The 26,656-nt window shown below is 42.2% G+C and overlaps 1 protein-coding gene across 1 annotated transcript in view; it reads right to left on the reverse strand.

Moving 5' to 3' along the window:
- The window catches only part of RUNDC3B (RUN domain containing 3B), a 1,211,775-nt gene that overhangs the window by 255,282 nt on the left and 929,837 nt on the right, over nucleotides 1-26,656 (reverse strand). The window contains exon 8 of the mRNA XM_069648386.1: nucleotides 13,922-14,079. Coding sequence (XP_069504487.1) covers nucleotides 13,922-14,079 — 158 coding nt within the window. The remainder of the gene's footprint in view (nucleotides 1-13,921; nucleotides 14,080-26,656) is intronic.

The raw sequence follows: 26,656 nt of genomic DNA on the forward strand, positions 1-26,656 counted from the left end.
GGATACTGAGGAGGAACAGCAGAGCATGGAGTGTGGATTGACCAAGGGATACTGAGGAGGAACAGCACCCATGCGGGCCGACATGGATGGAACCACCAGCTGCAGGTCCAACACCGAAGGATCGAGAAACAAATGACTTCCGCACTTGAAGCAAAGTCGTAAGTCCGAAGTGCTCCGGAAGTGTGGCTGTTGGGCTGGGTGGACTGTGCCTTCTGCTCCTGCCTTCATGTGGAATTCGTGTGCCTTTTGTTTTTGGATGCGGCGTCGGCAAGGTGAAGCCGCTACTGCCGTTCATCTGCGCGTAACACGCTGTCTCTGGACCCTGGACTGCTTCCCAACCAGCTTTGTCACTCACTCCAGGTGAACTCTTGACTCTTGACTCCTGCGGCTCTTGCCGCATATTCAATTTCATTGCTGGGCGGAGAGTTCAACTCACTCTCTGATTCTCTCTTTTCAGCCCCGCCCTCTCTGCTCCGCCTCCCGCCTGCGCCCCACCACAGCCTCTTCCATTTTAGCACTGGTGCACGCGCATCCGAAGTGCTCCGGAAGTGTGGCTGTTGGGCTGTTCGGCTGGCGGCGGTCGGGGGTTGGCTTACCAAATATTTTGTGGTATTGACATTGTTATTGCTTTTGTATCCTTTGAACCCAAATATACCTTTACTTCTACCTTTTATTTTTAAGTTGATTATTTTCTTTTTCACATCTACAAGATTAGGAAAAACAAAATGCTGGCCATGAAAAATGATGCTAGAGCTGATTTTTTTGCTGCTGTCAGCACTAGACGGGCGAGCTTAGCTAGAGCTGCTGCCCTCCCTCTACCTGATATCAACGATGATGAGGAAGCACTGTTGCAATGTGCTCAAGACTGCTCTATTGTAGGTAAAAATATTGAGGATCCAACAGACCCATCCCAACCTCTCTTTTTGGAACCCGACTCTCCTGATGATACCCCAATTACAAAGAAAATAGCCCTGCACAAAGGTAAGGTTACAAATGCACAGAACCCATGCATAGCTAGCGATTTTGATTATGATAATTTCAATGAATCCCCATCCTCTTTACTCTTAGGATCTGAGGATTTTGTTGCCTCGGGTACGGGGAATTTTGCTACTGTGGGCATGGGGGAGCTGGTTCAATCTAGTCACTCTGCCAATACAGATTTTATGGCAATGATGGGGATTTTTAATCGCCTGATTCTGTCTGAACTGAGAAAACAAACGGCTGCTATAACCAATTTGGCATTTGAAATAGATAACCTACCCAAGAATCTGGGGGAGTCCCTTACTACGGTACTTCCGCCTATTTTGGGGAAGGAGTTGAGGGAGGTTTTTGGGGCCACAACTCCGAATGTTAAGACCATTCCTTTACCTGCAGATGAAATAATTATATTACCTCCCACTCAGGAAGAAGGTAGTGTTGACCTGCCCCTGGGTGAAGGGACCACAGTAACAAGTCTGCAACTGAAAAAGAATTACCTGACACATTTGAGTATTTTGAAGTAAAAATATTTAAACGGCAGGGGAAAAAACTGGCTAAAATCAACAAAAAAAACTGCAACGAAGCCCTCAAAAAATCTTCTCGCAAATTTATGAGGGCGTCTGAATTCAAACATGCTATGCTTGATGATGTGGATGCAATCTATGTTCCCGAGAAAAAATGTGAAAATCAAAACAAAAACTTAAACACACAACACAATCACGATGTCATACTAGTAGAGAATGCCCATGACTCTCAAGGCTTTTTTTCTGAGGGGGATTTGGCTTTGTGTGATGTTTTAAAAAAGAAAAGGGAAGCCATGTATGAGATCTTTAAAACGATTCCTTCTCTTGATAATCTTATTGAGCGTTCGAACCACAATCTGGCTTGGGGTCGGAATGCTCAAGCTGATCCGACTGATAATAATGTCACGCTAGACTTGAAACATGATGATTGTGTTCCCAATCCTGGTGCGATGACAAAACCAGGAAAAAAGTGTGTTGCCACTGAAAACACCGGTACTACCACCACTGGTTCGACTGTATCTACAGTTCCTATTCTACCTATTTTGTCTAGTGAACAGAATCCTGCCAATACTGTGGGAATTACCCAGGAGCCAACAATGACTCCCAATGCTGTGGGGGAAGGGCAGGTGGGGCCCACCTACAACAAAAAGGAAGATGAAATTCAACATATTATTTAGACAATATGTTACTCCAACCAGAGTCTAAACTGCCCGTTCCTATTGCTCCAATCAAGACCATAGAATCTTCATATGCTAGCAATATAGGGAGTGACTCTGGTAGGACTAGGGGCCTTGAAGAGCAATGGTATTCGAACGAACCCTTTGAAGAATATGAACACACTCCATCTTCTGCTGTGCTACCTGACCCTGACTTAAGACAACCAGCCAGGCCTGAACTCCCTGGCTTAATCCTGAAAACGCTTTTTAAGGACAATGGTAATGCCCCTTTAAATAGATCTTATATTCTATCCTTGTTTGCCGCCATACCTGAACTCAACCTCATATCATCTGCGGATATCTATTTGGTTGATTTCATACATAAACACAGGTATGATTATGTTCTTTTGACTATACCCTCACCTTTGGTGATATCGTTACTCTTGAAGGAGGCTGAACAACTGCAATCTCGAGGTTTCGATATATATGAACATAAGGCCACCTCACCTAAGGACCCTAATTGTCTACCTAGGCAGGTGAAACATGAAACTGGCCATTTACGGCCAAATCCTGATAGGGTGAATTCTAAACCCAATTCGGACTTGGACAAGCAAGAATGGAGGTGGTTAGCTCTGTCCCTGCGCGAGTCGATTGACTCGCTTAAGCTGCTGGGTAAACCACTCTAGCTCCGAACGTGTTCTAAATTTTGTGAGTTGGAATACGAGAGGTAGTTTGAACCTCTTGCAAAATGAGGACCTTATGTGTTTCCTTGCTAAGTTTGACTTTATCCTACTTCAAGAAACCTGGTGTAGAACTGAATTATGCTGGGATGGTTTTATGGTGACCTCTAACTGTGCTCATGGCGGGAATAAGGGCCGTCCCAAAGGGGGACTCATTATAGCAGCCAAGATAACTACATACCTAGTAAAAACTGGTGAATGGCGCTGTTCGCATCACTTTCTCATTGTCTCCTTTTTGTTGGGGGCAACCCATGACTGTTTAGCCATTCTTATGGTGAATGTGTACTGGAACCCAAACGAATTACCTGATCTGCAACTTGTCAATGAACTTACCAAGTTGGGATCCATCATTGAACAGTGGCTGCTTAATAATAAAGGGGGTCAACTGGTTATTGCTGGTGATCTCAATGCGGACTGTTATAGTGAATGCATGTCTGGTGATATCTTTTTAGCCAACACTGGCGATTCAGTCAGAATTGATGGTAATCCCAAGTTGAGGGGTAGGATGTGGTCTCACTTTGCGGAATTGTGGGCTGTGGATTTACTGTACAATGATCACTTTACATGGAAAGCTCGGGGTCTTACCTCTATTATTGACTATGTCTTTCTTTCCAGCTACTTGTCAACTGCTATGAGTAATTTCGAGGTCAGGGAAACCAGTTGTAGCGACCATTGTTTCTTGATATTTGAAATTACTGTAAATGTCCAAAGTACGAGAGTACCTGAGTACAAATATGAGTTAACTTCCAGTCCGAAAGGCAATAGAATTAAGTGGACCTTTAGGAAAAATGCAAAGTTTACCTCGACTATGGTGACCGATTTTGAGGGCATGACTCTGCACCAACGCGTGAATTGCTATTCTGCGGTTAATTTCAGTGCATATATTCACTACACGATCAATAGCTTAGAGAAACAATCTTTGATATATCCTAAAGTAAATAACTAACATAAGCATTGATAGTAAAATTTACGAACGTAGAATTATCTATAGGAAACAATTACGAAGCCTACGTAAATCCGATCTTACTCTACCTGATGTTGTACATAAGATAAAATCAATCAAACAAAGCTACAAAAATTGGTTGATCCATCACAAAGGCCAACTTTTGCAACAGGATGGTGAAGCCATGCTACGAGCACTAAGAGGGACCAATTGCTCCAACTTTTGGTCTCTAATTAATGAATCTGAAAGACCCCAAAAGCTAGCTAACTTGCATTCTATTAGCGAAGACTGCTGGTTGGGTCATTTTGCAAATTTGTACCCTCCGACCAACTGCACTGAATCGATAGAGCTAATTCAGAGTCCGGGTTGGACCCTTGAATTTAATAAAGAAGACATCGCGAATCTTATAATTAAATCTAAGAATTCGGCTGCTCCTGGTCCTAACAATCTTACTAACAAATTGCTTAAAGTTGATCCTGATAATTGGGCCCTCATTTTGCATTTGCTGTTTGTAAATGTTCTAAGAAGTAAACACATTCCTGTATCTTGGAGGGTTTCTATTGTAATTCCGGTATTTAAAAAGGGCTCTAGGAAGGATCCGGCTAGTTATAGACCAATAGCAATAGCTGATCCGGAATCCAAGCTTTTTGCCTCACTGGTCCTACGGGATCTGGAAAAATGGATCACAGATAACCATAATTTTGACCCCAAACAGATTGGCTTAAAAAAAAATATTGGTACCGACTGTGGAGGCCTAATACTCAAATCCCTTACGTCTAGATCCATTAAGGCTGCCAAACCATCCATTTTTGTGGCATCCATGGATCTAAGCTCGGCTTTCGATCTTGTAAATAGGACAATACTATGACTAATACTAAAAGATCTTGATATTCCTAGCCACCTGCTCGCAATTATTATGGCTCTCTATTCTGATACTAGGATTAGAGTAAGACTTAATTCAGATGGTCTACTTTCCAAGGAATTGATTATCCCAAACGGCCTTCGACAAGGCTGTATGTTAGCCCCCACTATTTTTAATCTTTATGTTAGTGGTGCCAATAAAGCCTTGGATAACAAGGGTTTGGTCTGTCCTAAATTGAATAATATTTCCCTGGCATGGATGGCATACTCTGATGACTTTCTTCTTATAGACTCTACAAAGATTGGCCTACAGCGACTGCTTATGGCCTTTGAGAGGTTCATTTTGGACCTATGGCTCAAGATCAATCCTTCTAAGACCGTTATTGTGCGCTTTGGCAGACCCAATAAAAAGGAAAACGCTTTCACCTGGCTTTGTGGTAACAAAATCATTAAGGCCCAACCGGCCTTTAAATATCTGGGCTTTTATTTTTCCGGAACAGGAACGACTAATCTAATTAAAAGCTAGTTGAAACTAAAAGCTGAGATTGCAATTAGGCAACTACGGGCCATTGAATCAAAATTTGGGAAGTTTTCAGCGACTCCGCTTAGAGAGTTCTACATTAAAAAAGTCATACCTCGTCTCGCGTATGGCCTGGACCTGTTTTCAGACGACTTACATGCATATTTGACATACATTGAAGGCTACATTTGGAGGTCTGTTCTTTTCTTTCTACCCAAATGCCTGCCACTGGCATTGATCAAATATGAATTTGGTTTAACATCACTAGCCACTATTGTTACTTGGAAACGTATGCATCTGTGGCGTAAATGCGACAGATCAGGGGAGGATACACTATATGCTTGTGCTGCAAGGGATCCTGCAAATCCTTTTTTCAATATATTGCATAATGAGACGATGCAATGTCTAGCCAGAATTGGTATGTCCACAGTCTCACTTCGTAACAACCCCAAGAAAGTTAAAATGAGTCTCGAGGGTTTTGACTGGCAAGCAACTAAAAGTAAAATTACTGAAACTAAATTGCATAAACATGCATGTTCCATCTGGAAATGGGTCCCGGCTATGGAATGTTATCTTAAGAAATATCCGAGTAAACAAACACGGAATGACTTTATGCGTTTCAGATTCAATGCCATTCAAACTAACCAAATTAACTGTATTAGAAACTGTATATTGGGGGACTGGAAATGGTGTTGTTTCTGTAACAAGGAAGGAGTGGTTGAAACACTACAACATATTCTGCTGGTGTGTCCTGGACTTTTATCTTATAGGATACTTTATTTCGCACAATTTGTATATTCAACGCACGAGGTAAATAGAGAATTTATATGGCACAGAATGCTACATGAGAACTCACCAACTCTGATCATTCGGATCACTTCCTTTTTAAGAAATGTATGTGAACTTTGCTAGCCTGGTGCTAAATTCGCTGTCTCTCCTTATTCTCTGACAGAAAGCATTTTGACGTTAGGGAATAATTTCCTCTTGCAACTTCTAACCAATATTGTGGTGTTTCGTTTTATCTTCTGTGCTGACTTGATTTATAATGAACTCCCTTTTGTTTTTAGGTAAACAAACTATTGTTTTGTGGTCTGCTTTTTAAACAAAATCAATTATGTATTTAATGTATTGTTTTGGATTCACTTAGTTTATTTTTTTTTTTTTATATTTTTCTAAAATGTTGTAATCTACTGATGCTGTAATTCGTTAATCTGGTGATTCTGTTCATTGTCTTTTGCTTTTCTCTTAAATTTTGTAAAGGTTTATTATAAACCAAAAAAAATAAATAAATAAATTTAAAAAAAAAAGTCGTAAGTCGAGGGGTCTTGCTGGAGAATCTCCTTCGGGAGCAAAGCCTGTTCCAGACTGCCACGGCACATCCCCTGAAGGCAACAAACCTCTAACAGCTGCCAGCGGAGCTTCCTTTTACGCCGAAGTAACCGTCGATGAGGCAGTTAACGTCAGGGACGATTAAGGGATTGCAGGCAGCACAGTGGTCGTCGACGGGGGGGTCCATCGGCCTGGCTTTTGCCAGGGAAGAGCACCGCCTGGACGCGGAGCTGGAGTGGGGTCTGGAAAACTCATGGCCAGAAGACGAAGGACACCGGTCCTTCGAAGACGACTTCTTTGTCGACGAGGACGATGAATGTGACCGCTCCTTGTCCTTATCTGACGCCGAGGGCTGTGTGACGGTACCGCCGGTTTCTCCGGCCGGCTTCTTGAATCCTTGACATTCTCAACCCGTGGTGCAGGCATGCCTGGATTGGGGCCTTTCGACCCTGTGCCTTTCTGCACCGGCCCAGTCCTAGAAGACTCACTGCCCTTTCCTACATCCGAGGCCAGGCCTGTCCCTGTGTGCTGCTTCTTAGGCTTTGGCTCTGCCGACTGCGCCCTCTGATGCGATGGATACCTCTTTGCTGAGGAAGTAGAGGACTTGCCCCAGCATCCCGATCCTACTTCCGATCCCAGATAGGCCTCTTCGCTCAACCAGAAAATCAACCGCTGGTTACAGTCTTTGAGCGTCTTCTGGGAGAACCCCTGGCAAATGTCACAGTTCTCCACTAAGTGATTGGGGTAGAGGCAGTACAGTTAGTCCGCATGGCCGTCCCCTTCATAAATGTTGAGGCCGCAGGTCTCACACAGCCAAAATAACTATTTCTTTGGGCCCACCGATGACATGATGGGGTCTGGAAACACACTGGAACAGCGGAGGCTAAGTAGAAATGAAGAGCAAATTCTCAAGAGAGAACACAAGCTGATCCTAACAGTTTGGAAACGGTTGAAATTTGAAGGGAAGCCACGGGGTGGGGATATTTATACTGGACATCTTATTGGTGCAGCCTAAAGTACCCATAAAGACATTGAGGACACACTGTGTCAGAGTTTTGCATAGGAAAACCGCTATATTCAAATTACCAAGGTTTCCGAGCCGGACAACGGGAAATATTCACATCATGTGAATCCATGAACGATCCAATGCTGGAGAAGGGTCTTTCCAGCCTTGCATATAGAAGGTTTATAGAAACTGCAAGGGGGCAATTGCAAGATTTACATTGACTCATATAGGAGACATTAGGGAAAATACCAAGAATTTAGAAGACCCACGATATAGGGGGCCATAATAAATTTGCTAGTCAGGGAAAATAGCTGGTAATTCTGTGACTGGCAATTTTCTTGGACCGGAAAACTACATGTTTTTCTGGTGGGGGTTCAATAATAAACCTCCAGTAGAGAGCGGGAGGTAAATCAGGCACCCACTGGCAAAAAACAGCTGATATACCCAACACCAGTATTACTGGTGCCGGAAATACCGGAAATCTCCTCTATGGAGTCCTATTGGACTCCATGGAAGGGGGATTAACCGCCTTTCTGTCACCTTTAATATCCGAGAAATTATGTGATATCAAGTGGTGGAAGCGGTAGGTCAGTTTGCCGGTATCCCAGTGAAATTACTGGCGGGATGCCAGCAAACTTGTAATTAGGGCCATAGAATGAATCTGAGATACAAACAACCCACCAACCACTATTATCAAAAAGGCTGTTCATCAGGAGTGGCGATGTCCAACAGAAGAAAGGAATCTGCTGGCGGTGTGACTTACACAATTATTTTAATGGAGTGTGTTTAAGCTTGCCTATGTACGTTTTAGCCATTTTTAACTCGGCTACAAAAAGACTCCAATGGATGAGACTGGCTGGGGGAAGCCGGAATTTCATGGGTTTCCCATGTTGCTTTTAAGATAGAATCTCATTCCCTCTCCAGCTCACCCACCAACTAGCAGTTTAGGTCCTCCAGGAAATGCATGCATGCCATCTGCCTGTATTCCGACCTACAGAAATCAATGAGGCCAATGCATCCTATTCCCCTCCAATAACCCTCAGAGAGTTGCTAATTGCTCCGGTGACATACTTGGCCTTCAAGGATTCCTTGCTGTTCAGCATGGGATTCCCAATCTGTTTCTCAGTTATGCACTCTACGGTCATGTGCCAGCCAGCCATGTGGAGTTTTGTGTGTCATCACTCTGCTTTCCTCAATTAAATGTTTGCACCAAATTTAAATCAACCCATGAGGCATTTTCATTTACCATCTAATCCAAGCATTATAGGCTCCTAGCAGCAAGTTGTGCCAAGAATGAAAGTTAGTTCTGCTAGTTCATTATCAATTCGTGCTTGTTTAATTAAGCTTTGCTCGACTAATGAAGTTTGACTGAGCTTAACTGGTCAAATCACATTTTGCTGCATTTCTTTGCTAAATATTTTAAGTGCAAAATGCAGGGGAGAGCTTCCACACCCAAATCACCTACACATAACCTCTCCTATCTGTATATACATCTACCCCAACCCACCATCTACCTTTTCTGTGGTAAAAAAAGTTTACAAAAATGCGCCAAAATGGGATTCAATCATTTTGGGAGTTGAGCACAGTGGGGGAACACTCCAAATCATGTCTTACTATTATACGAGATATTACGTTAATTTCAAAATAACCTCTTTTTTGACATTGCGACAAAGGAATAGAACAAGTATAAAGGTGAAATGATCTTTATTAAATGTGGCATGGGGGGTGGTTGGGATAAGCTCTATAGGTTCTTAGGAGATCACAGTACAAATGATAAGGAATGTTATATGTTAAGGTTGTCAGAATGAGTTACCTCAATTGGTCTCAAAAGCTATGGTAATACTGGCCATCCCTTGGGTTCTCAAATATGATGTAGAGACTCAAGGATAAAGAGCCCAGATCGCTTCTTGACCATCTTCGTAGAGGGGATATAGCACCAAGGTCACTCCTTTGCAGACTTCTAAAAGCAAGTACATGTCCGCTCTTGCTTAAGGATATTTGTCAGGCTTCAATATTCTCAAGCTCTGGCAGCAGATCATCCTACACCCCTTCTACGCCAGGCCAGTGGGAAAAAAACTTTTGAGATGCTCCTATCAGGAAACAGTTCTTTCCCCCTTCCTTAGGGATTTTGGCAAGCTGTGATACCGTTACTGGTCATGGGACGGCCTCCTGGGTGAACATGTTTGTGTCTAATGTTGCCCTGAGTCTGCAGTGTACCTCTCAATGAGCTATTGGGATCTCTCTCTTGTTCTGGTTTCTACCGATTTCTGAGATAAAGCTACCAGGAAACTCCTAGATCTCCCTCCCATTCTGGTGTTGTCTGTGTCTAAAATACATCCCTTAGCAACTCTTGAGTCTCCCTCCTAGTCCAATTTCTCTCACTCTCTGGGCCTCATCACGAGTTGGGCTGTATTTCTGGTTGTAATACCGCTGACTGTAATAGCCCTAGCACCGACCGGTCTGGTGGTATTACCACCGGATCACGGGTTGGGCCTTAACAGTAAATCCCCATTCCTGATTGGGTCCATTGAATCCAATGGGGAATTTTCAGTGCTAATACAGCCGGCTGTAATACCTGCGAAAACAGGGATTTTCACCTCCAGAAAAAAGCTGGAGGTGAAACAGCCAATTTAGCGCCCAACTCATGATAGGGCTAGCCTTTAAATGCGGTGGTAATACCGTTACCACCACATTTAAGGGCTGCAGCCCAACTCGTGATGAGGCCCTCTGTCTCGTCATCTTGGGCTCCTTCTCTCCTCTCTCTGCCTTCACAAATTTAAAGCGTCTGTGAACATCCGCCTCATGGCCTTACAACACTGTTTCCAGAATTCCCCTCAGTGCTTTGTGGTTTCTGAGGTGCACAACATCAGGTATGCTAAGTGTAACCGTGAGTTGATTCGAGCTCAGAGCCACTTCTTAATTACAATCTGCATAGTGGAAAGGTAACGAGCCCCGTCTTGCCATATTGGATCACTGCCATAATCCGTTTTTTATGCAGGGTATTTTCAACATACTTTTTGAGTTTGGAGCAAGGTGTGTGTGTATGTTTCCATTAGGTGACATTGAGTTGCAACTCATAAAGGACTGTCTCTCCAAACTGTTTACTATTACAGAGAGGCGAGCGCTAGAGTGCTTTCCCTAATTACAAGCAGAAGTGTATGCATAACAGATCACAGGCCGTTTACAAGGTATCAGGTAATAATGTCTCCATACATAATGTCCCCATACATAATGTTGCTGTGGAAGGCCATTGGCAACATTATACATGGTGACTTTATGTATGGGGAAGTGTTGCATGGATGTTCCCTGCTCCCATATAAAAAAAAGAAAACAGGGGTTGCAAGGGTGTCCCCTGCATGTTCCATGCAATAATGTCTCTGCAAAAAATGGCGACTTTTTTACGTTGACATTATTACATGGAACCGTTTACGAGTAGTGGTTAATTAGGACTCCTGTTGACGTCTGCTGGATATGCATGTTGCCCTGTGGGAGGCACTGTTAAAAATCAACCTTTAAGATCAGGTCAGCAGAAGGCCTGGGAAAGCAGAGGTGTTCTGGGGAATCATACTTATTACCATTGCTAGGTAGTACTTTGCACAATGAGTAGACATTCTTTGTCCACAGAGCCCCTGTAGACTACATAAAGGACATCCATGTGACTTTGTCACTTTATTCAAAGTGATAGTGTATATATGAATTCAGGTCTACCATGATCCCCTCATGAGATTTTCCCTCAACTGTTTGATCACTGCTACAAATATGTGAGTCAAGGAATGTTTATGAACAAACGGTCTTCCTAGGTACAAGAAGAAACCCTCACACAGAACCACAGGGCTGAGAGAAGAGCCCCTTTAAAGGTCTATAATTGTAAAACTGCTTATGTGCCGGCTATAAGAGATGCACAACAGCGCGAATTATGAATGTTTTGCCAAATAGTAAACCATATTTCAGGGCCTCTTACTGGGACATTATAGGCAAGGGGCCCATTTCTGGAATTTCCTAGTATATTGAGCTATCATAAACATGTATACCTGACGTCTACCTCACTATCCAGAGATTTCTAAGGAGTGCATGTTTGCAGAAGGCACCAGACTGCCCTAATCATACCAAGAGGTCACTGGCGAAGGTCAGGGATTAACCAAACAATGAAATAATGAATAATTACACACAAACATATTAGAAAGGAAGTAGAAATGCATTATACAGCAGATGCACACAGACCGGGAGAACGTAACAATTCACATTTAGTTAGAAGTCATAAATAGTCTTATTGTTCTTAAGTCTAAGCATGGCTCTAAATTGACATATATTTTGACCAGCACATCCTGTCAATGGGATAATGTGGAGTCGAAATTGAGTAATAAAAAAAGAGACATGGGTGTCTAGATTCAAGGGTAAAATTTAAAATAAAACTAGTCTTAACTCAGAAAAAGGCGACAGTCCAGAGCACAGCATATACGTACTGTCCGAGTGCCAGAACACCTGCTGGCCATTCTGATTGAGCTACACAGGGACACTAAATTGCAGGTTAGACTAGATAGATCAGGTCTCCTCTCTAAATCTATTGTCATATCAAAGGGTGTCAGGCAATCGTGATTGGTGGCACCCTTCCTGTTGAACCTTTATTTGGCTGATCTGATTAAATGGATTGTGGAGTCTGCATTGGCCAGCCTAAAATTGGGCACTTTTAAAATTGGATGGCTGCCCTATGCCGAGGACATTGTGCTTCTTGATCGACCCGGATTGGCCTGCAGAGGTTTTTAACTGGCTTTCAGAAATATGTAGAAGTGAACGGGTTGAAGACCAACACTGAAAAATCTAAAATTCTAATTTTCAAACACCCATTAAGGCAAACTAAATCGTTCTAGCGGTTGCTGGATAATCAGGCGATCCCCCATAGTCAAGGACATTGTATACTTGGGATTGGTGGTTAGATCCTATCCAACAAAGGGGTCAGTCACAGTTGCCTTGGATGAAAGAATCTTCCGCCTAGGTTCTCAGGTGAAAGATATTGCAAATAAATGCTGCAAATTATCTATCTTGCCACTGAATACTATATTGGTAAAATAATACCTGCACTGCTTTTCAGATTTGATACTAATCCACACTCACATGTGGTGAACTGGGAAGGATTGGAGGGTATACTCTGGAGTCAAGTATTGAACCTTCCTAACTGTGTCCCAATAGCAAGCCTGAGATATGAACTGCGTGTCCCCTCACTCAAGGCCTGCTGGGAATGGAAGCTGATTACACTATACAGGTTGATCCTGTCTCCACCCCCTCTCTCGCTTTATGAAGTTGTATTGATCGCGTATCAGGGGGCATGCCTTTATTTAAATAATTTGAAAACTGTTTGTGCCAACATCCACGTAGAATCAGAATGTCTGTAGGAAACCTTAATCCAAAACCCTATGAAGGCTAAAGAATTTATTAAGATAATGGACTGGATTCGTACCATCACAGTGATGAGGAAATCTAGGATCTATGCCTCTCTTACACCTAAAGATAAATCTAGATTTACGATGCCGACCTACCGGACAAAATTCTCTGACCCATCTATAAGAGCTGATTTTCGGAGTCTTTGCTTAATCCCAACTCTGGAAATCCAGAATATTAGAGATGCTGTTATGATAGCGAATCCAATCTGTCAAAGATGCCAAGAGAATGAGATCCAAACCTTGAGACAATTGATGATTGATTGCCCTGGGACCATCAACATGAGAACACAAAGGTTAGTTAGATTTGCCCCCATAACTGGTGGATTGAGATTGATTGTTTTTGGAACAGACTGCCATCAGGACACAAGGTCTTTCTTACTGTTGAAGTGGTAACATTATTGCGAGACAGTCATACAAATAATCTCAGCAATTTCCTAACTAATTTTAAAGTTTTTATGATTAACTGATCTTAAAGTTTGAACATTTTGTTTGTTTTTATCCGTTTTTTTAATCTGTCCTTTTGCTTCAATTCTTTTTGCTTCTCATTTATTATATTTTATTGTTTGCAGAATTTTTGTGAAAAGTCAAATTTGAACAGGTTTTTTTGACTATATCACAATAAAGTGAAAAAAAGTACTGTCCGAGTGCCACAAAGCAAACAAATATTTCAGTCAGCAAAACTCTTACTTTCTAATGACTGGTCAAGGCTTGGAGTGCTACTACTGATTCTCCATATCTCAAAGTATATAACCCTTGCATGCAGCCATCACCTTCTTTTAAACTCTATTGTTGTGGAATAGGTCAGGTCCATAGGGTCAGGAGGAATTCTGAAGAGGTCAGACAGATTGAAGATAGCTAGGACTCTGACACAGATTAGGAATAGAAAGCATAAATTCCACGAGGGAAAATTGCATAATCACACTCACAGCTGGTCCTGTAGTTCCACAATGATGTATTCCAATTGCTCCTTCTCCATTTTATGAACGAGGTTAGTATCTTCAATTCTTTTATGGAGACGCTTATTCTGTGAAACTGATTCAGACAGCTGGGCTTCCCTAAGTCGTACCAACTCTTCAAGGTAACCCTGAAAAGGCAGTACTATTAACATCAATAATGTCACATGAAAACAACTAGACCCAACAACTTTGCAAAATCCTACTTGAAAGATTAAAAAACAGTAGTGCATTATTGCATATTCACTTTTGACAAATACCCTTTTAAATAAGCATTGAATGTATATAGTGCCACCTGGAGACACACACCTTTCTTTTCTTATTAATTATACTTTATTATTTTTCTGCATGGAAGGGAGGAAGATAAAATATATGGGAACAACATCAAAGGAGCCATTCAAAAGGGGTAAATGCGACATATTTTTCTAACAGCGAGACCCATGCATTACACTCTATACCTTGGAATGGCATGTACTAAAATATATTTTTTATTAATTATTGACTAATTCCCTATACAAAATGTATGACATACAATACAAATATACACATTAAAGTGCTACTCCCACAATATACCACCTTCTGTTACAGTACTAAGAATAGTGAGGCAATCATTTCAAAGCAGTTAATACATATAAATCACATCATTATCACAACATTCCATCAATTCATTCATACCCATACACACTCAGATTGTTTTACTCCACAACACACTCAAAATGACATACTTGCTGCAACACAAGGTTTCTAATGAACTGTCCTTCAATTTGATAATTGTCAAATACCAATTATTGGTCCTGATCAATATTTCACATATACCACAAACCGGACATGTTTCGTTCCCCAAATAAACACTCTTATTGTGGGAACTTCTTCAGGGGTCTATTGCTGAGAAAACTATATAACACCAACATTCATTTTGTTTTTGTACTCTTTAGACATCTGCCAATTGATATAACCTTCCAATGTCGCATAATACTTTCATAAACCTTATACTTTTTTTAAATACTAAAAGAAAAATGAATGTTATATTATTTTCTTCATTCATAGGACGTTCCCATCTCTAGTAAATTCTCCATTTGCAATGCACGTGACAACATATTTTTCAGGGGGTATCTCTTATTCATGAGACCATCACATTTAACACAACAAATTACAATTGCCATCCACCTGTAGCGTGTATACCAAATATAATATTACTATTTATGTACATGTTTATTATTCTTTTTTTTTTTTACTGCCTATAACAAAACCAGTGCACTCACATGACTTCAATGTCCGCTGTGATTCTCTTCCCGTAGGCCAATGAAATGGAAAGAAATCATTCAGTGACCATCTGACTTCCACAAACCTCGAACACCATAGTTTGGTATCTTGCGAAGCATCCATATTCATCTCTTACTTATGTCTCAAGGGTTTGGTGCACCATTCCTAGTTCCCTGTAGAGCTGCATATGTTACTCGCAGTAACGAATTCCGTCTGCCTGGCCCGCATTTCCTTGCTGCCGGCTTCTATGATTTGTGCACCGAACAATCCCTTCTTCAACAGCTCTTGCCGTCGATGCCTATTGTGTCCCACACGTAGCGTCATTACTCAATACGTTGAGGATGCTCACAGTGTTCAATGATCATTTGCTCAAACATCTTATATTTTCATTGATTGATATGGGTGTGCTCCAAATGTATTAAAAAAGATGTGATCTAATGCATGCAGGTTATCCAAGCACTAAGGAGCTGCCCAATGGAGCACATTGGTACTTTTATTATAATTTGTACCACCCAATGCATTCATTTAGGCTTCTCTCATTGCTTTTGGTCAGGAATATTATTTTCTGTTCTTTTCTATGTATATGTTCTTTATTCAGTCATGTTTTTGACTTTTCACATGACACAGCACATTACACCTCAATTCCCAGGCTTTAGCTCTTTATTTGAAAAATGTTCAACCAGAGGTGCTGTCATAATTCTATTTCTAACACAGCTTTTATGCACTGTACCCTCACTTTGCTTTCTGTTTTTCCTACATACAAACAGCCGCAGGTGCACCAGATTGTATAGCCCACAATGCTTGAATTACAACTGATGAACTCAATTTGCTACCATGGTCTTGACAGACCTATATCACCTTCTACACTTCTCCTTGTTTGTTCAAAGCATTTGCACTGGCCATAGGGGGCATGGCCACTCAGTTGCTTTTGCCCCACATGTCAGTTTCATTTGATTATCCTTTTCAATGCTGATATGAGCTTTCAGATTTGTACTCCTTTTGTACGCAAATACTGGCTTCTCCAGGGGAGTTTTACCACCTTCAAAAATTTTCCAATTTTTCCATAGTACTTTCCTAATGTCATTTGACAAATTAGAAAAAGTACTGATAAACACAATGTTTTCTGTATGTTATCCTTTATCCTGTGTTCTTGCAGAGCATTCCTATCATTGTATTTCACTCTTTTAGGTGCTCTATTTACTAGGCTTTGTGGATACCCTCTCAGTGCTAGTCTGTCTCCCAATGTTTTTGCTTCCTCTAGAAAACCTTTGTTGGAGCTATTTCTCGTCAATCTTAAATATTGGGCTTCATTACGAGTCCGGCAGTAGCCGTGCCGGAAAAACCGGCAGGTTGCCGCTGGACTCATAGTGAATTACCACCGCCGTGATTGCCTTAATGTGCTGCTTACCTGAGAGAGACCTCCTGTTCCCACTGAACGTTCTGTGTTTTGTATTTTGTCCGGCATTGCGAGCCGGTCCAGGGCTCATGCCGGCATTCCCGCGCTTCCTGGAGGAGGCGTTAAGCCCGACAGGGGTAAAGGCCGGTGATTGTTGAGCGACTGTTTGGCGCTGTAAAAGTCTGAGGCGTCCTGGACTTTCATCTGCTTCACTTCAGCCCAGTCCCTCTCGGCATCTTGCTCAAGCCGCATAAATTATGTGCGTCACTATGAAAGTGAAAGCAAACATTACGGCTGTGAAAACACGGGCTCAACTGAAGCTGGGTAATGACACTTAAAGCCCGGGTCTGGAATCCTCTTCGCCGACAGCTGAGTCCCCACACTGGTCGCTTCAAGACTCGGATCTGTGTCATCGTCGGTACCAGTGTCTCCCTGTCAGTCGATTGGACTGCGGACTGCCGAGAGCAGAAACCAAGTAAGTGTTTTCATCCCCAACACCCCTAGAGTGCTTAATGAGGTTAACCCGCTCCACGCATCACATATGTTGTTTACAATGGGGGAAGAAACTCTAAGTGACGAAACACTAACTATGAATTCCAAAAGTAGCAATGTCGACCCTAACGTCTTGTCTGATCAACTGTCTGTCCAATTGTTACAACACAAACCTCGCTGTGAAGCGAGTGTCATTGCGACTACGACCAATGAAGCGCATTTAGCCTACTGCAAACAACTTGATGCGGACAATGGCTCAAGCTCCTGCACTGTGCGCACGATGCCCTTGGTAACATTGGACAATGTGGAATTTGTAGAACCCGTGGAAAGTGTGGATTTTTTGTCAAATTGCGACGACACTGACACCGGACTCTTGGCCACTATTCCACGCCAACACAACCATTATATGGGTGAACGTGATGGCTCAAGTACTGGGTCCCTGCGACCTAGATTTTACAGTGCATATGAAAATCTGATGTTGTCTCCTCTGAATTCCTGTGAACTGACTCATGATAACGTTGACGATGATAATGTATTCATGATAACTCAGGAGGGCGCAAACTTAGGCTGTGACCCAACTAAAGATGTGCTTCTTAATCACTCATTACTTACTATATCTCTTAGGAGTGAGTTTAAGAGCGCCGAATCCAAACAAGACGGAAATCGTAGAAACTCCTTGGATGTCGTTAATAAACTATTGACCGATCTCACTAGGATGAATAAAGACAGATGCCACAAACTAACGTCAAGTGAAAGGTCTAACAGGTCTGAGGTCTCTGTTAAGCCCTTTGTAACTCAGAGCCCAACTCCAAGTCCACCGGCTTTAGTGAAAGACAGTAAACTGCAGATGCCTTATGCAAACGGCCTATCTAAAAGAATAAGAGCCGACTCGAGTATTTCACCCAACTTGCAATGCTCACAAACGAAAAAACCCAAAATGGGTGCTTTTCCATTTGAAAGTTCGCAAAATTACCCACTAAACGAGCAGCTCCTGGGTGAGGAAAGGCAATCACGAGCAAGCTGTCTCCTCATCTGACTCATGCTCCTCTGACTTTTCTATAATGGAGCGTCCGTTCCCGAAAATCAGACGTCTTCCATTCAACAGAAATTGTTGTGTACGAGTGGAAGCAGACGAAGCTGCTAACGTGGAACAAGATCTCCCAATGAGAGACCTTCAAGCCATTATAATATCATCAATGACTCTAACAACTGCTCTGTTTCTCAAAATGTATGAACATCTCAATGACAACATAAAAGAACTTGTAACTTCAGTATCGACGATGAACACTAAGCTTTTGACCATCGAAAACACAACCAATGCACATAAACACTCACTGGTCCGAATGCAAAAAAAGACTGAGCTGGCTATGGCATCATTAGTGGATACCGCCAAAAATGCAAACCTGGACAAGAAACTTCAAGCCGAAGTGGCGAAACAGGCACTGAACTTATTCCAACAAATGTCCGAAACACTTTATGAATGGGAAAATAAGTGTGAAAGACACATCGAGGGAAACATATGTACTGACGCGACTCCTATTCGCATTCTTAGAGGCCCTTCCCCCATCATAACTGTTTTGCCCTTGGCGAACGAAGTTGCAACTAATTTATTCCACACGACAGACCTAACACTTGCGAGTCCAACTTCAAACGCTACTCGAGGGAACGAGGTCATAACGGATCCAACAGCTTCAACTCTAGATGGAGTCATCCCGTCACACGAGTTTCCTCCCCCTGCTATTCCTGAAGGTGAAGTAAGTGCTCTAAAGATGGCTGGAGCCCTCTCATTGCCTGGAAAAGAAAAGGTGAAAGTCACACTATTTCACAACATTCTTTTGGCGAGTCAATCTTCAAGTAATTTGGCCCTTCTAGATCTTCAAATAGCGTCCTCCTCTGACCTGCTTCCTCAGCCTTCCTTGGTTGGCAAGGACTCTGTATCGACAAACAAAGATGCTGACGCCAATTCCCCTGATCTTTTTGACATATTTAAAACTTCTAAGAACATCACTAAACCTAGTGGGACTCCAAACAACCCCAGAGACACTTGTGCAAAAAGATCAACGCCTGAAGAAAACAAAGCGTGGAAACGACTCACGGAAATTCTTAAAAAACATCAAAACTGTTAACGTCACAGTAAACAGCACAATCATGAAAGAGACACGGGGAGCACTCAAAGTCCCTACTAACGAAGTTGTAATTGTGCTTGACCAAGCTGTTGAGCCAACAAATGATTCTTGTAATATCTCTGAGGAGCTAATGAACATGTCAACCTATAACGACGATGACGGGATGGAGCCGTGTCAGATTGAGGAAATCAAAGAAGTGGCCGGCATATCTAACAACGACCAAACGATTGGCAAGGCTGACGGAGCGTTGACCGTCTCCCAAATGCCACAATTGTCTGCACTACCACAATTGGAGGCTAAAGCACAGAAGGAAATCAAAGAAGTGGCCGGCCCATCTAACAATGACCAAACGATTGGCAACGCTGATGGAGCGTTGAACAGCTCCCGAATGCCACAACTGTCTGCCCTACCACAATTAGAGGCCAAAACACCTCCTGGGCCTGTTCTGCCTTGTAGAGCGAAGGCGTACGGCATAATATTGCCCCCACAATACAGCAAAGAAGTAAGACGGTGTGAAGTGATTCAGCAAATCACAACATCGCAGGATCTCCTTGATAAATCTGAGTCCATGTTTATGACACTCGACGAAAAACATCTTAAGATGATAGCAAAGTCCAACAAAATGGATGGTAATTTGAGAGCAACTGAACCTCAAACAACTTTCGACAGCTGTTGTAAGTCGGAGTCAGTATGGTCTAATACATCACACAACCAAAAAGACCAAAAAAAGGCTTGCATAGTTGATATGCAGCCAGAGTCGAGCATTGATCTCATAACTGAACTGAGATGAACTGGGAGAGACAGATCTAAAAATGCTCCTCTAATTCCAAAAGACCAAAAGAAGGGAGGTAACACACTAAATACATCATTGGCTCATCAAATACTTCTGGAACGCATAGAGTCCTCGTACGATTTAATCTTAAATCGCCACAATGTACTGAAGTTGTGTCATCTTGTTCCGAGCCTCAGAGCTATTGAATCTGGTGATCTGAAAATTGTGGAATTCTTCAGTGAATCCAAAAACGACGCGGTAATACTACACCTGCAGTCTAAACTTATAGCTGATGCGTTGTTAGAAGCAGGCCCTGTTTTAATGTCGTTGGGCTTTGACATCTCCATAGCACTGATGAGACCTGCATCCAGAGAAACGGATAAAGATTTTTGCAGAGCACCCAATAGTAGAGCGAATCAGCTGGGTGTGTTTGCAGCTAATCGAACTTCCTTGGTGACACGCCCAGTGACTGCTTCACAAACTGCGCTTTCAGACTCTGAGAACTTGCTTAAAACGTCACGGAATGACTACATAAGGATAACTATCCAAGGAGTGAACAGCGCCACCCACAATGCAGACAATTCACAGGAACTTGCTTCTCAGGCGGCTAACGAAACGACTGGTCTTGGGTTGCCGGTACGTTGAACACTGATCAATCTAAGTAACGCCAGGCCCTAAACCATTGCCCAAATTACATCTTGGGATCTTGGAACACTAGGGGCTTTACGCATTTGTTCAATACTGGCTGGGCTGTCGACCTGGATCTAATTGGCTTGCAAGAAACGTGGCTAAACAAAACTCCAATTTTTGAAGGTTCCGAAATAGCGCACAACCCAGCTATTAAACAGAACATGGGGAGACCTATGGCTGGGCTCTTGGTGGCAGCAAAGACAGATTCTGGCCTTAGGATTGAATATTGTTCTAACCTTTCTCCATTCATTCAGGTGGTGATGATCAGTTGTACTGAGTCACTACAGGCGCAGGTTCTGAAACTTTACATCATCAATCTCTATTGGAGTCATTGTGCTGAAGGTGCCAAATCCTTTGTCGACCAAGTGACAACTGTGATTGATGACTTAATGGAAATGGCCAAATCTAATGACTTGATCATTTGCGGTGATCTCAATATTGACTGTGTCACTCACCTGAACTTAATCCCCGGGAAAAAGAAATTGTCCAATCGAGAAGAACTTTTGACTAATCAATGGTGTATAGAAATGGAACTTCGTGGACTAACGATGCTAAACGGCCAAAAACCGGGTGATATTCCGGCTGCACCGACGTGGAGAAGAGGCGACCAAAGTTCAATTCTTGACTACATATTTGTAGGTGGAAACATCCACATGAGATCCAACACTTTTGAAGTCATAAAAATGACTTAGTGACCATGACATGGTGATTCTGAAATTCAACTCCTCTAGTTATCACAAAGAAGAGCGATGGGCCCACGTTGTGAGAACGGGAGGGGGCAGAATTTGTCTAAATCTTGATAACAAGGACGTAACTCTTATCTCAGCCAAATTTCAATTGAATCCCAAATCTTTGGCGTATGATCACCTCTTGTCCCAATATGTCGAAAGGAAAAATAACTTAAAACACGCTGAGTTTACACCCAAACACAAATATGATTTAGAAATCTCCCAACAGAAAAGAACTTTGCAACAGCTTCTAAGAAAGGTGCCAAAAATCTCTACTACAGATAATTGTGAACAAAAAAGAAAGCTTAAACAAGCCTATAAGAACTGGCTTAAGTTGCACAAAGCCATCATGCTACAAAATGACTCCGAGTTCATGATGTCTAAAATGGCGAGTCGCAACTCAGCAGATTACTGGAGACTGATAAATAACAATCTTGCGCCACAACACGCTCTGCAGGCAAACCTGGTACTAGAGGCGGAGTGGATATCGTTCTATTCTGACCTCTTCCGTAAAGATGCACTAACTGAAGAATGGGAAGCCCCCCTTATAACGCATTGGGAGATTGCGTTTGATAAAGAAAATATTTTGCAAATCATTAAGAATGTGCATGATTCTAGAGCACCTGGCCCGGACGGTCTTACGAATTTTTCCATTAGATGCCACTCTGAAGAGTGGTCAGACTTTTGCATTACCCTGTTCAACAGAGTTATTGAATCCTGCAAAACTCCAAAATCTTGGAAATCTGCTGTAATCGTACCTATCTTCAAAAAAGGAGACAGACAAAACCCTAAGAACTATAGACCCATTGCACTGTTGGACGTGATAGGGAAAATGTATGCCACCCTCTTGCAACATCAACTCCAGAAGTGGTCTACTGAATGCAACCGGGTTGACCCAAGAGAAACTGGCTTCGTCAAAGGGGTGGGCTGTGGTGTCAACCTCCTGTTGTTGAATCTTTTGAAGATGAAAGCGCATCGATCGAACTCCATGGTCTATTTAGCTCTAATAGACCTATCACAAGCGTTCGACAGCATAAACAGAGATCTGCTTTGGAGAAAGCTGAGTGCATGGAACTGTCCTCCTAGCTTGCTGGCAGCCATTCGTGAATTACACACAAATACTTCAATCAGAGTCAGATTAGATCTCAAGGGAAATTTATCAGCACCAATTGATACGTTCAGGGGAGTGAAACAAGGGTGCCCCCTAGCAGCCAGCATTTTCAACTTGTTCATATCTGACATCCAAGAGATCTTTAAGGAGTTGAATACGTTCCTCCCTAAAATACATGGCACTCACATTGACTATCTTGTTTACGCGGATGATCTTATCCTTTTGGATTCGACACCCATAGGCCTTCAACGCAAACTTTGCGCTGTGGAAAAATATATAACGTTGAATGGCCTTATCATCAACAAGGGGAAATGTGAAATCCTGATATTTGAAAAATTAACAGGTAACAGCGTAAACAAGAAAAATTTCAATTGGCACCTTGATAAGGAGCGGATCAGGATTGTAAAGAACACCACTTATCTAGGGTTGAGAATTAGTGCCAGTAGAAATGACGCACCATGGGTGGAGCTAACAAAAAGCAAATGCCGACAGCTGGCATGTCAGGCGTCATTGATTAACAATACATTTGGCAAACTCTCCCTAAAACTGGCTGTGATTTTCTTCCAGCAAAAAGTGGTACCAGCCTTGATATATGGTGGTGAAAACGTTTTTGGCTGCGGGTATGATGTATGGAACTCGCTAGAGAACATCTTCTGGTCGAAAGTCCTACACCTGCCTAGAGGAATTGCAACCGCCTGTATAAGATATGAACTTGGATATATCTCAATCCAAGCCAGAGTCGCTTGGGACCTCCTAAGTTTATTTAGGAAAACAGTGCAAATGAATCCACCACAGCAAATTGAAATACTTCACAACCCAGAGACTGAAAAAAAACTCAGACAATCTTGTACCAATGGAATGCGCTGTGCCTAGAAGTGTTAGACACATATGACATTTTGGTGCAAACTCTGATTGAAAATCCAGATTCGGCAAAATTGAAGATGTGGAGAACCGACTGGATTAATACATGCAAATTGAGATCTGATTCATGGACGATGAGAGATGCTCCCGGAGAAGCAAGAGCTTATGGCCAGTTACCGTAATATCTAGCGCGCTTCCCGGATCAACGCTCAAGAACATTATATATGAAGTTTGGCTTAACGCAAGGCCTACTAAGGAGCATGTAAACTTTTGGTCCCAGTCTGAATCGTGTTGATCTTGTGGTGCCAAAAATGAAAACCCTCAAACACTTGACAATGTCATGTCCTGGACTGGAGCAGCAAAGAAACACCATTTTTGGGCCAGTTACAAACAAATTCCAGTTCCTTTCGAAAGAGGACTGGTGGAGAGCACTGTTTGACAGCTCCAACAGATCGGTTTTATGCGCACTGATCACCTTCTTGCGTATTTTAAAAGAGACTCTAGACGCTAAGCTTGTGACTAACCTGTAGTGGCACTACTATCCACACTTTCATGATGAAGGCTGTGAACCAGACGATGAACTGGGAAAGAGGCGGCGGACTCTTAAACTGTGTTTCTTTTTGTCTGCTGTTTTCTCTTTCTTCTTTTTTAAAGATTTGTAAAAACTGAATAAAAATAATAAAAGAAAAAAAAAGAAAATTGCCGTAATCACTGGGGCATTACAACTCCGGAACCCGGTAATTCAAGAGGCGGAATTCCGTTAATCCCCATTCCCATGGAGTCCAATAGGACTCCATGGGAATGGGGACAATGAAAACACTGGTTCTGTCTATGACGGAGCCAGTGTTTCCATTTCCGTCTGTAGGCGGGTGGGGTTACTCCCGCCAGGTTAGACCTCCCGCCTGCAGAACTCATAATCTGCCGGTCTGGAAACAACGGTGACAGCGGATTTACCGCCACCGTTGTTTCCGGACCTGCAGACTCTAAATAAGGCCCATTGTCTTAATGGGGGGTTATCCTTAGTGTGTTTGGGGTGGAAGCTGGTATAACATCGCAGTGAGTTCTTGTCTGTTGGTTTATGAAAAGGCTTAACATCCAACACATTCTAATTTCGATCTACATGGATAGTGGCATCAAGAAAACTAATTTCTTTATTATTTTAATTAGCTGTAAATTGCAGAAATCTATCTTGATTATTTGGCCATGTTACAAAGGATCTAGTTGCTTCCTTACTTCCCTTCCACATTAAAAGAACATATTCAATGTAATGTCTCCATACTCTGATGGTCTCTTTGTATGGATTATCGTAAGAATAGATTTTAGTTTTCTCTAGAAGCTCAACAAAGATTTGCCACACTCAGTGCCACTGTGGCAGCCATCACCATGATGTGGATAGGTCAATAAAACTGATCAAGAAACATGAAATTGTTTTCGGTTGGCATCATCTCCAAGGAACATTGAAAGAACGAATTAGGTGTGCATTGATTTACTTGCAGATTTTCTAGCATAGTCAATGTAGCTGCTTGTGGAATCCTTGTGTATAAAGACGTGATGTCAAAACCAATGAACATTTCTGCATTGGGATCAAACTCCAATCCTTCACTGAGTTGTATAATCTCTGTAGTATCCTGTACAAATGTTCTCAGATTTTACGAATGGTCCAAGATATACATCAGCAGTTTTAGATGATGGTTCCAACACCAAGTCTCTGCACAATACTTTTGGGCATCCCGTAAGATTGGTTATGCTTTTGGGTATTTTTGGGAGGCTATACAATTTCAAAGTTCTCGGTTTACTTTTAATCAGGAATTAGGGTTCTTGTTGAATGATCCAGTTCCTGTGAAGACATTTTTCTACTTTCTCTGTAATTAGTTGTTTCTGTCATTCTGTAGGGTCTACATCAAGAGTCTCATAACACATGGTGCCATTTAATTGGCCTTCATATAATCCTTTCTATGTATCTATACAATGGCTCCTCCCTTGTTTGCTTTCCAAATTATAATTGCATCATTCTGTGCTAAACTACCAATTGCTTCCCTTTCCTCTTTAGACACATTCTGAAAAGTGCTCATTTTTAGCCTTCTCTAGATGCTCTATTGCAGTGAGCACTGTGACGAATCTGAGGATGTCGTCCCTTCTTCCCTAGGGAAAACATTTCCCCTCGTACAATAGCCCCCCTGGGGGTGGTGCACAGAGGGAGGATCACATGGGGAAGGAATCGCCCTATCCGGCTGGGGACAATCATCACCTGAGAACGCTGTATCACCCCGTGGTACTTCCAAAACCTTCTCCAACTTTAAATCTTCCTTCCCCATTTCTGGTTAGAACTGATATATTTTACTGTCAACTCAGTTCACCTTATTGACATGACAAAATAAAAAATCCAGAAAATACAAAGTATCAGGGATACAACTTTAAAGTTGGTACTGGGACGAAGAAGATAGGCGCAAGTCCAGGAATCACTGGTGAGAAGCAGAATGGGCAGTATAGCTTCTTGAGGTCAGTGATTGGCCCTGAGTCATACATCAGTCCCACGTGGGAGTTTTAAGGAGGTTCAAGCTCAGCTGTTTCTAGTGCCCCCGCTCTGGGACTTGCCCCTTTGTTGATGACCTCTATTAAATAAGTTGCTCCCCTCATATGTACTGTATGTATATATGTATGAAGAAAAGAATATCAAATAATCCATTTTTGTATTTGAAATACATATACAGTGCTATTATATAATTAGAAACCTTGTTTTGCACCAGAGATATATATATATATTTTATGTTGGGGAGTAAAATATTTATATTGTATATCTTAAATTTTGTAAAGGGAAAGGAGTTAATAATTCATAAAAATGCATTTTACTTCATGGCATTCCATAGTGTACAGTGTAATGAATGAGTCTCGTTAGGAAATTGTGGTTGGTAGGGGTGGCCAATTCATTTGTTTTCCCTGCAGACTCTTGCTGAGGTATTTAGCATAAATGCGAGATGAACAAGTTACTCTCTTAACTGGTAACGTTCTTTCGATGGGATGGTCCGATGCCCATATCTATGACAGTAATCACCACAGCTGTGCTGCTTTGGAAAATCTTCGGCGCCTGCGTCGATGACGTCGATACGCCGCCCTCGAGGAGCTCCTCTGACGGCCGACGTCACTGGATGTTATAAGTAGGACGCACAACGCTGTAGCCTCAGTTGTAGTTTTTTCCCAGAACGTGTGGCACCAGTCTTCTGCCAGTCTGACACACAAAGACTTGCGGAAACATAAGCTGCAAATCTCAT

Source organism: Ambystoma mexicanum, chromosome 2q, assembly GCF_040938575.1.
Source record: "Ambystoma mexicanum isolate Mex_15411 chromosome 2q, UKY_AmexF1_1, whole genome shotgun sequence".
In the NCBI taxonomy this organism is placed as follows: Eukaryota; Metazoa; Chordata; class Amphibia; order Caudata; family Ambystomatidae; genus Ambystoma; species Ambystoma mexicanum.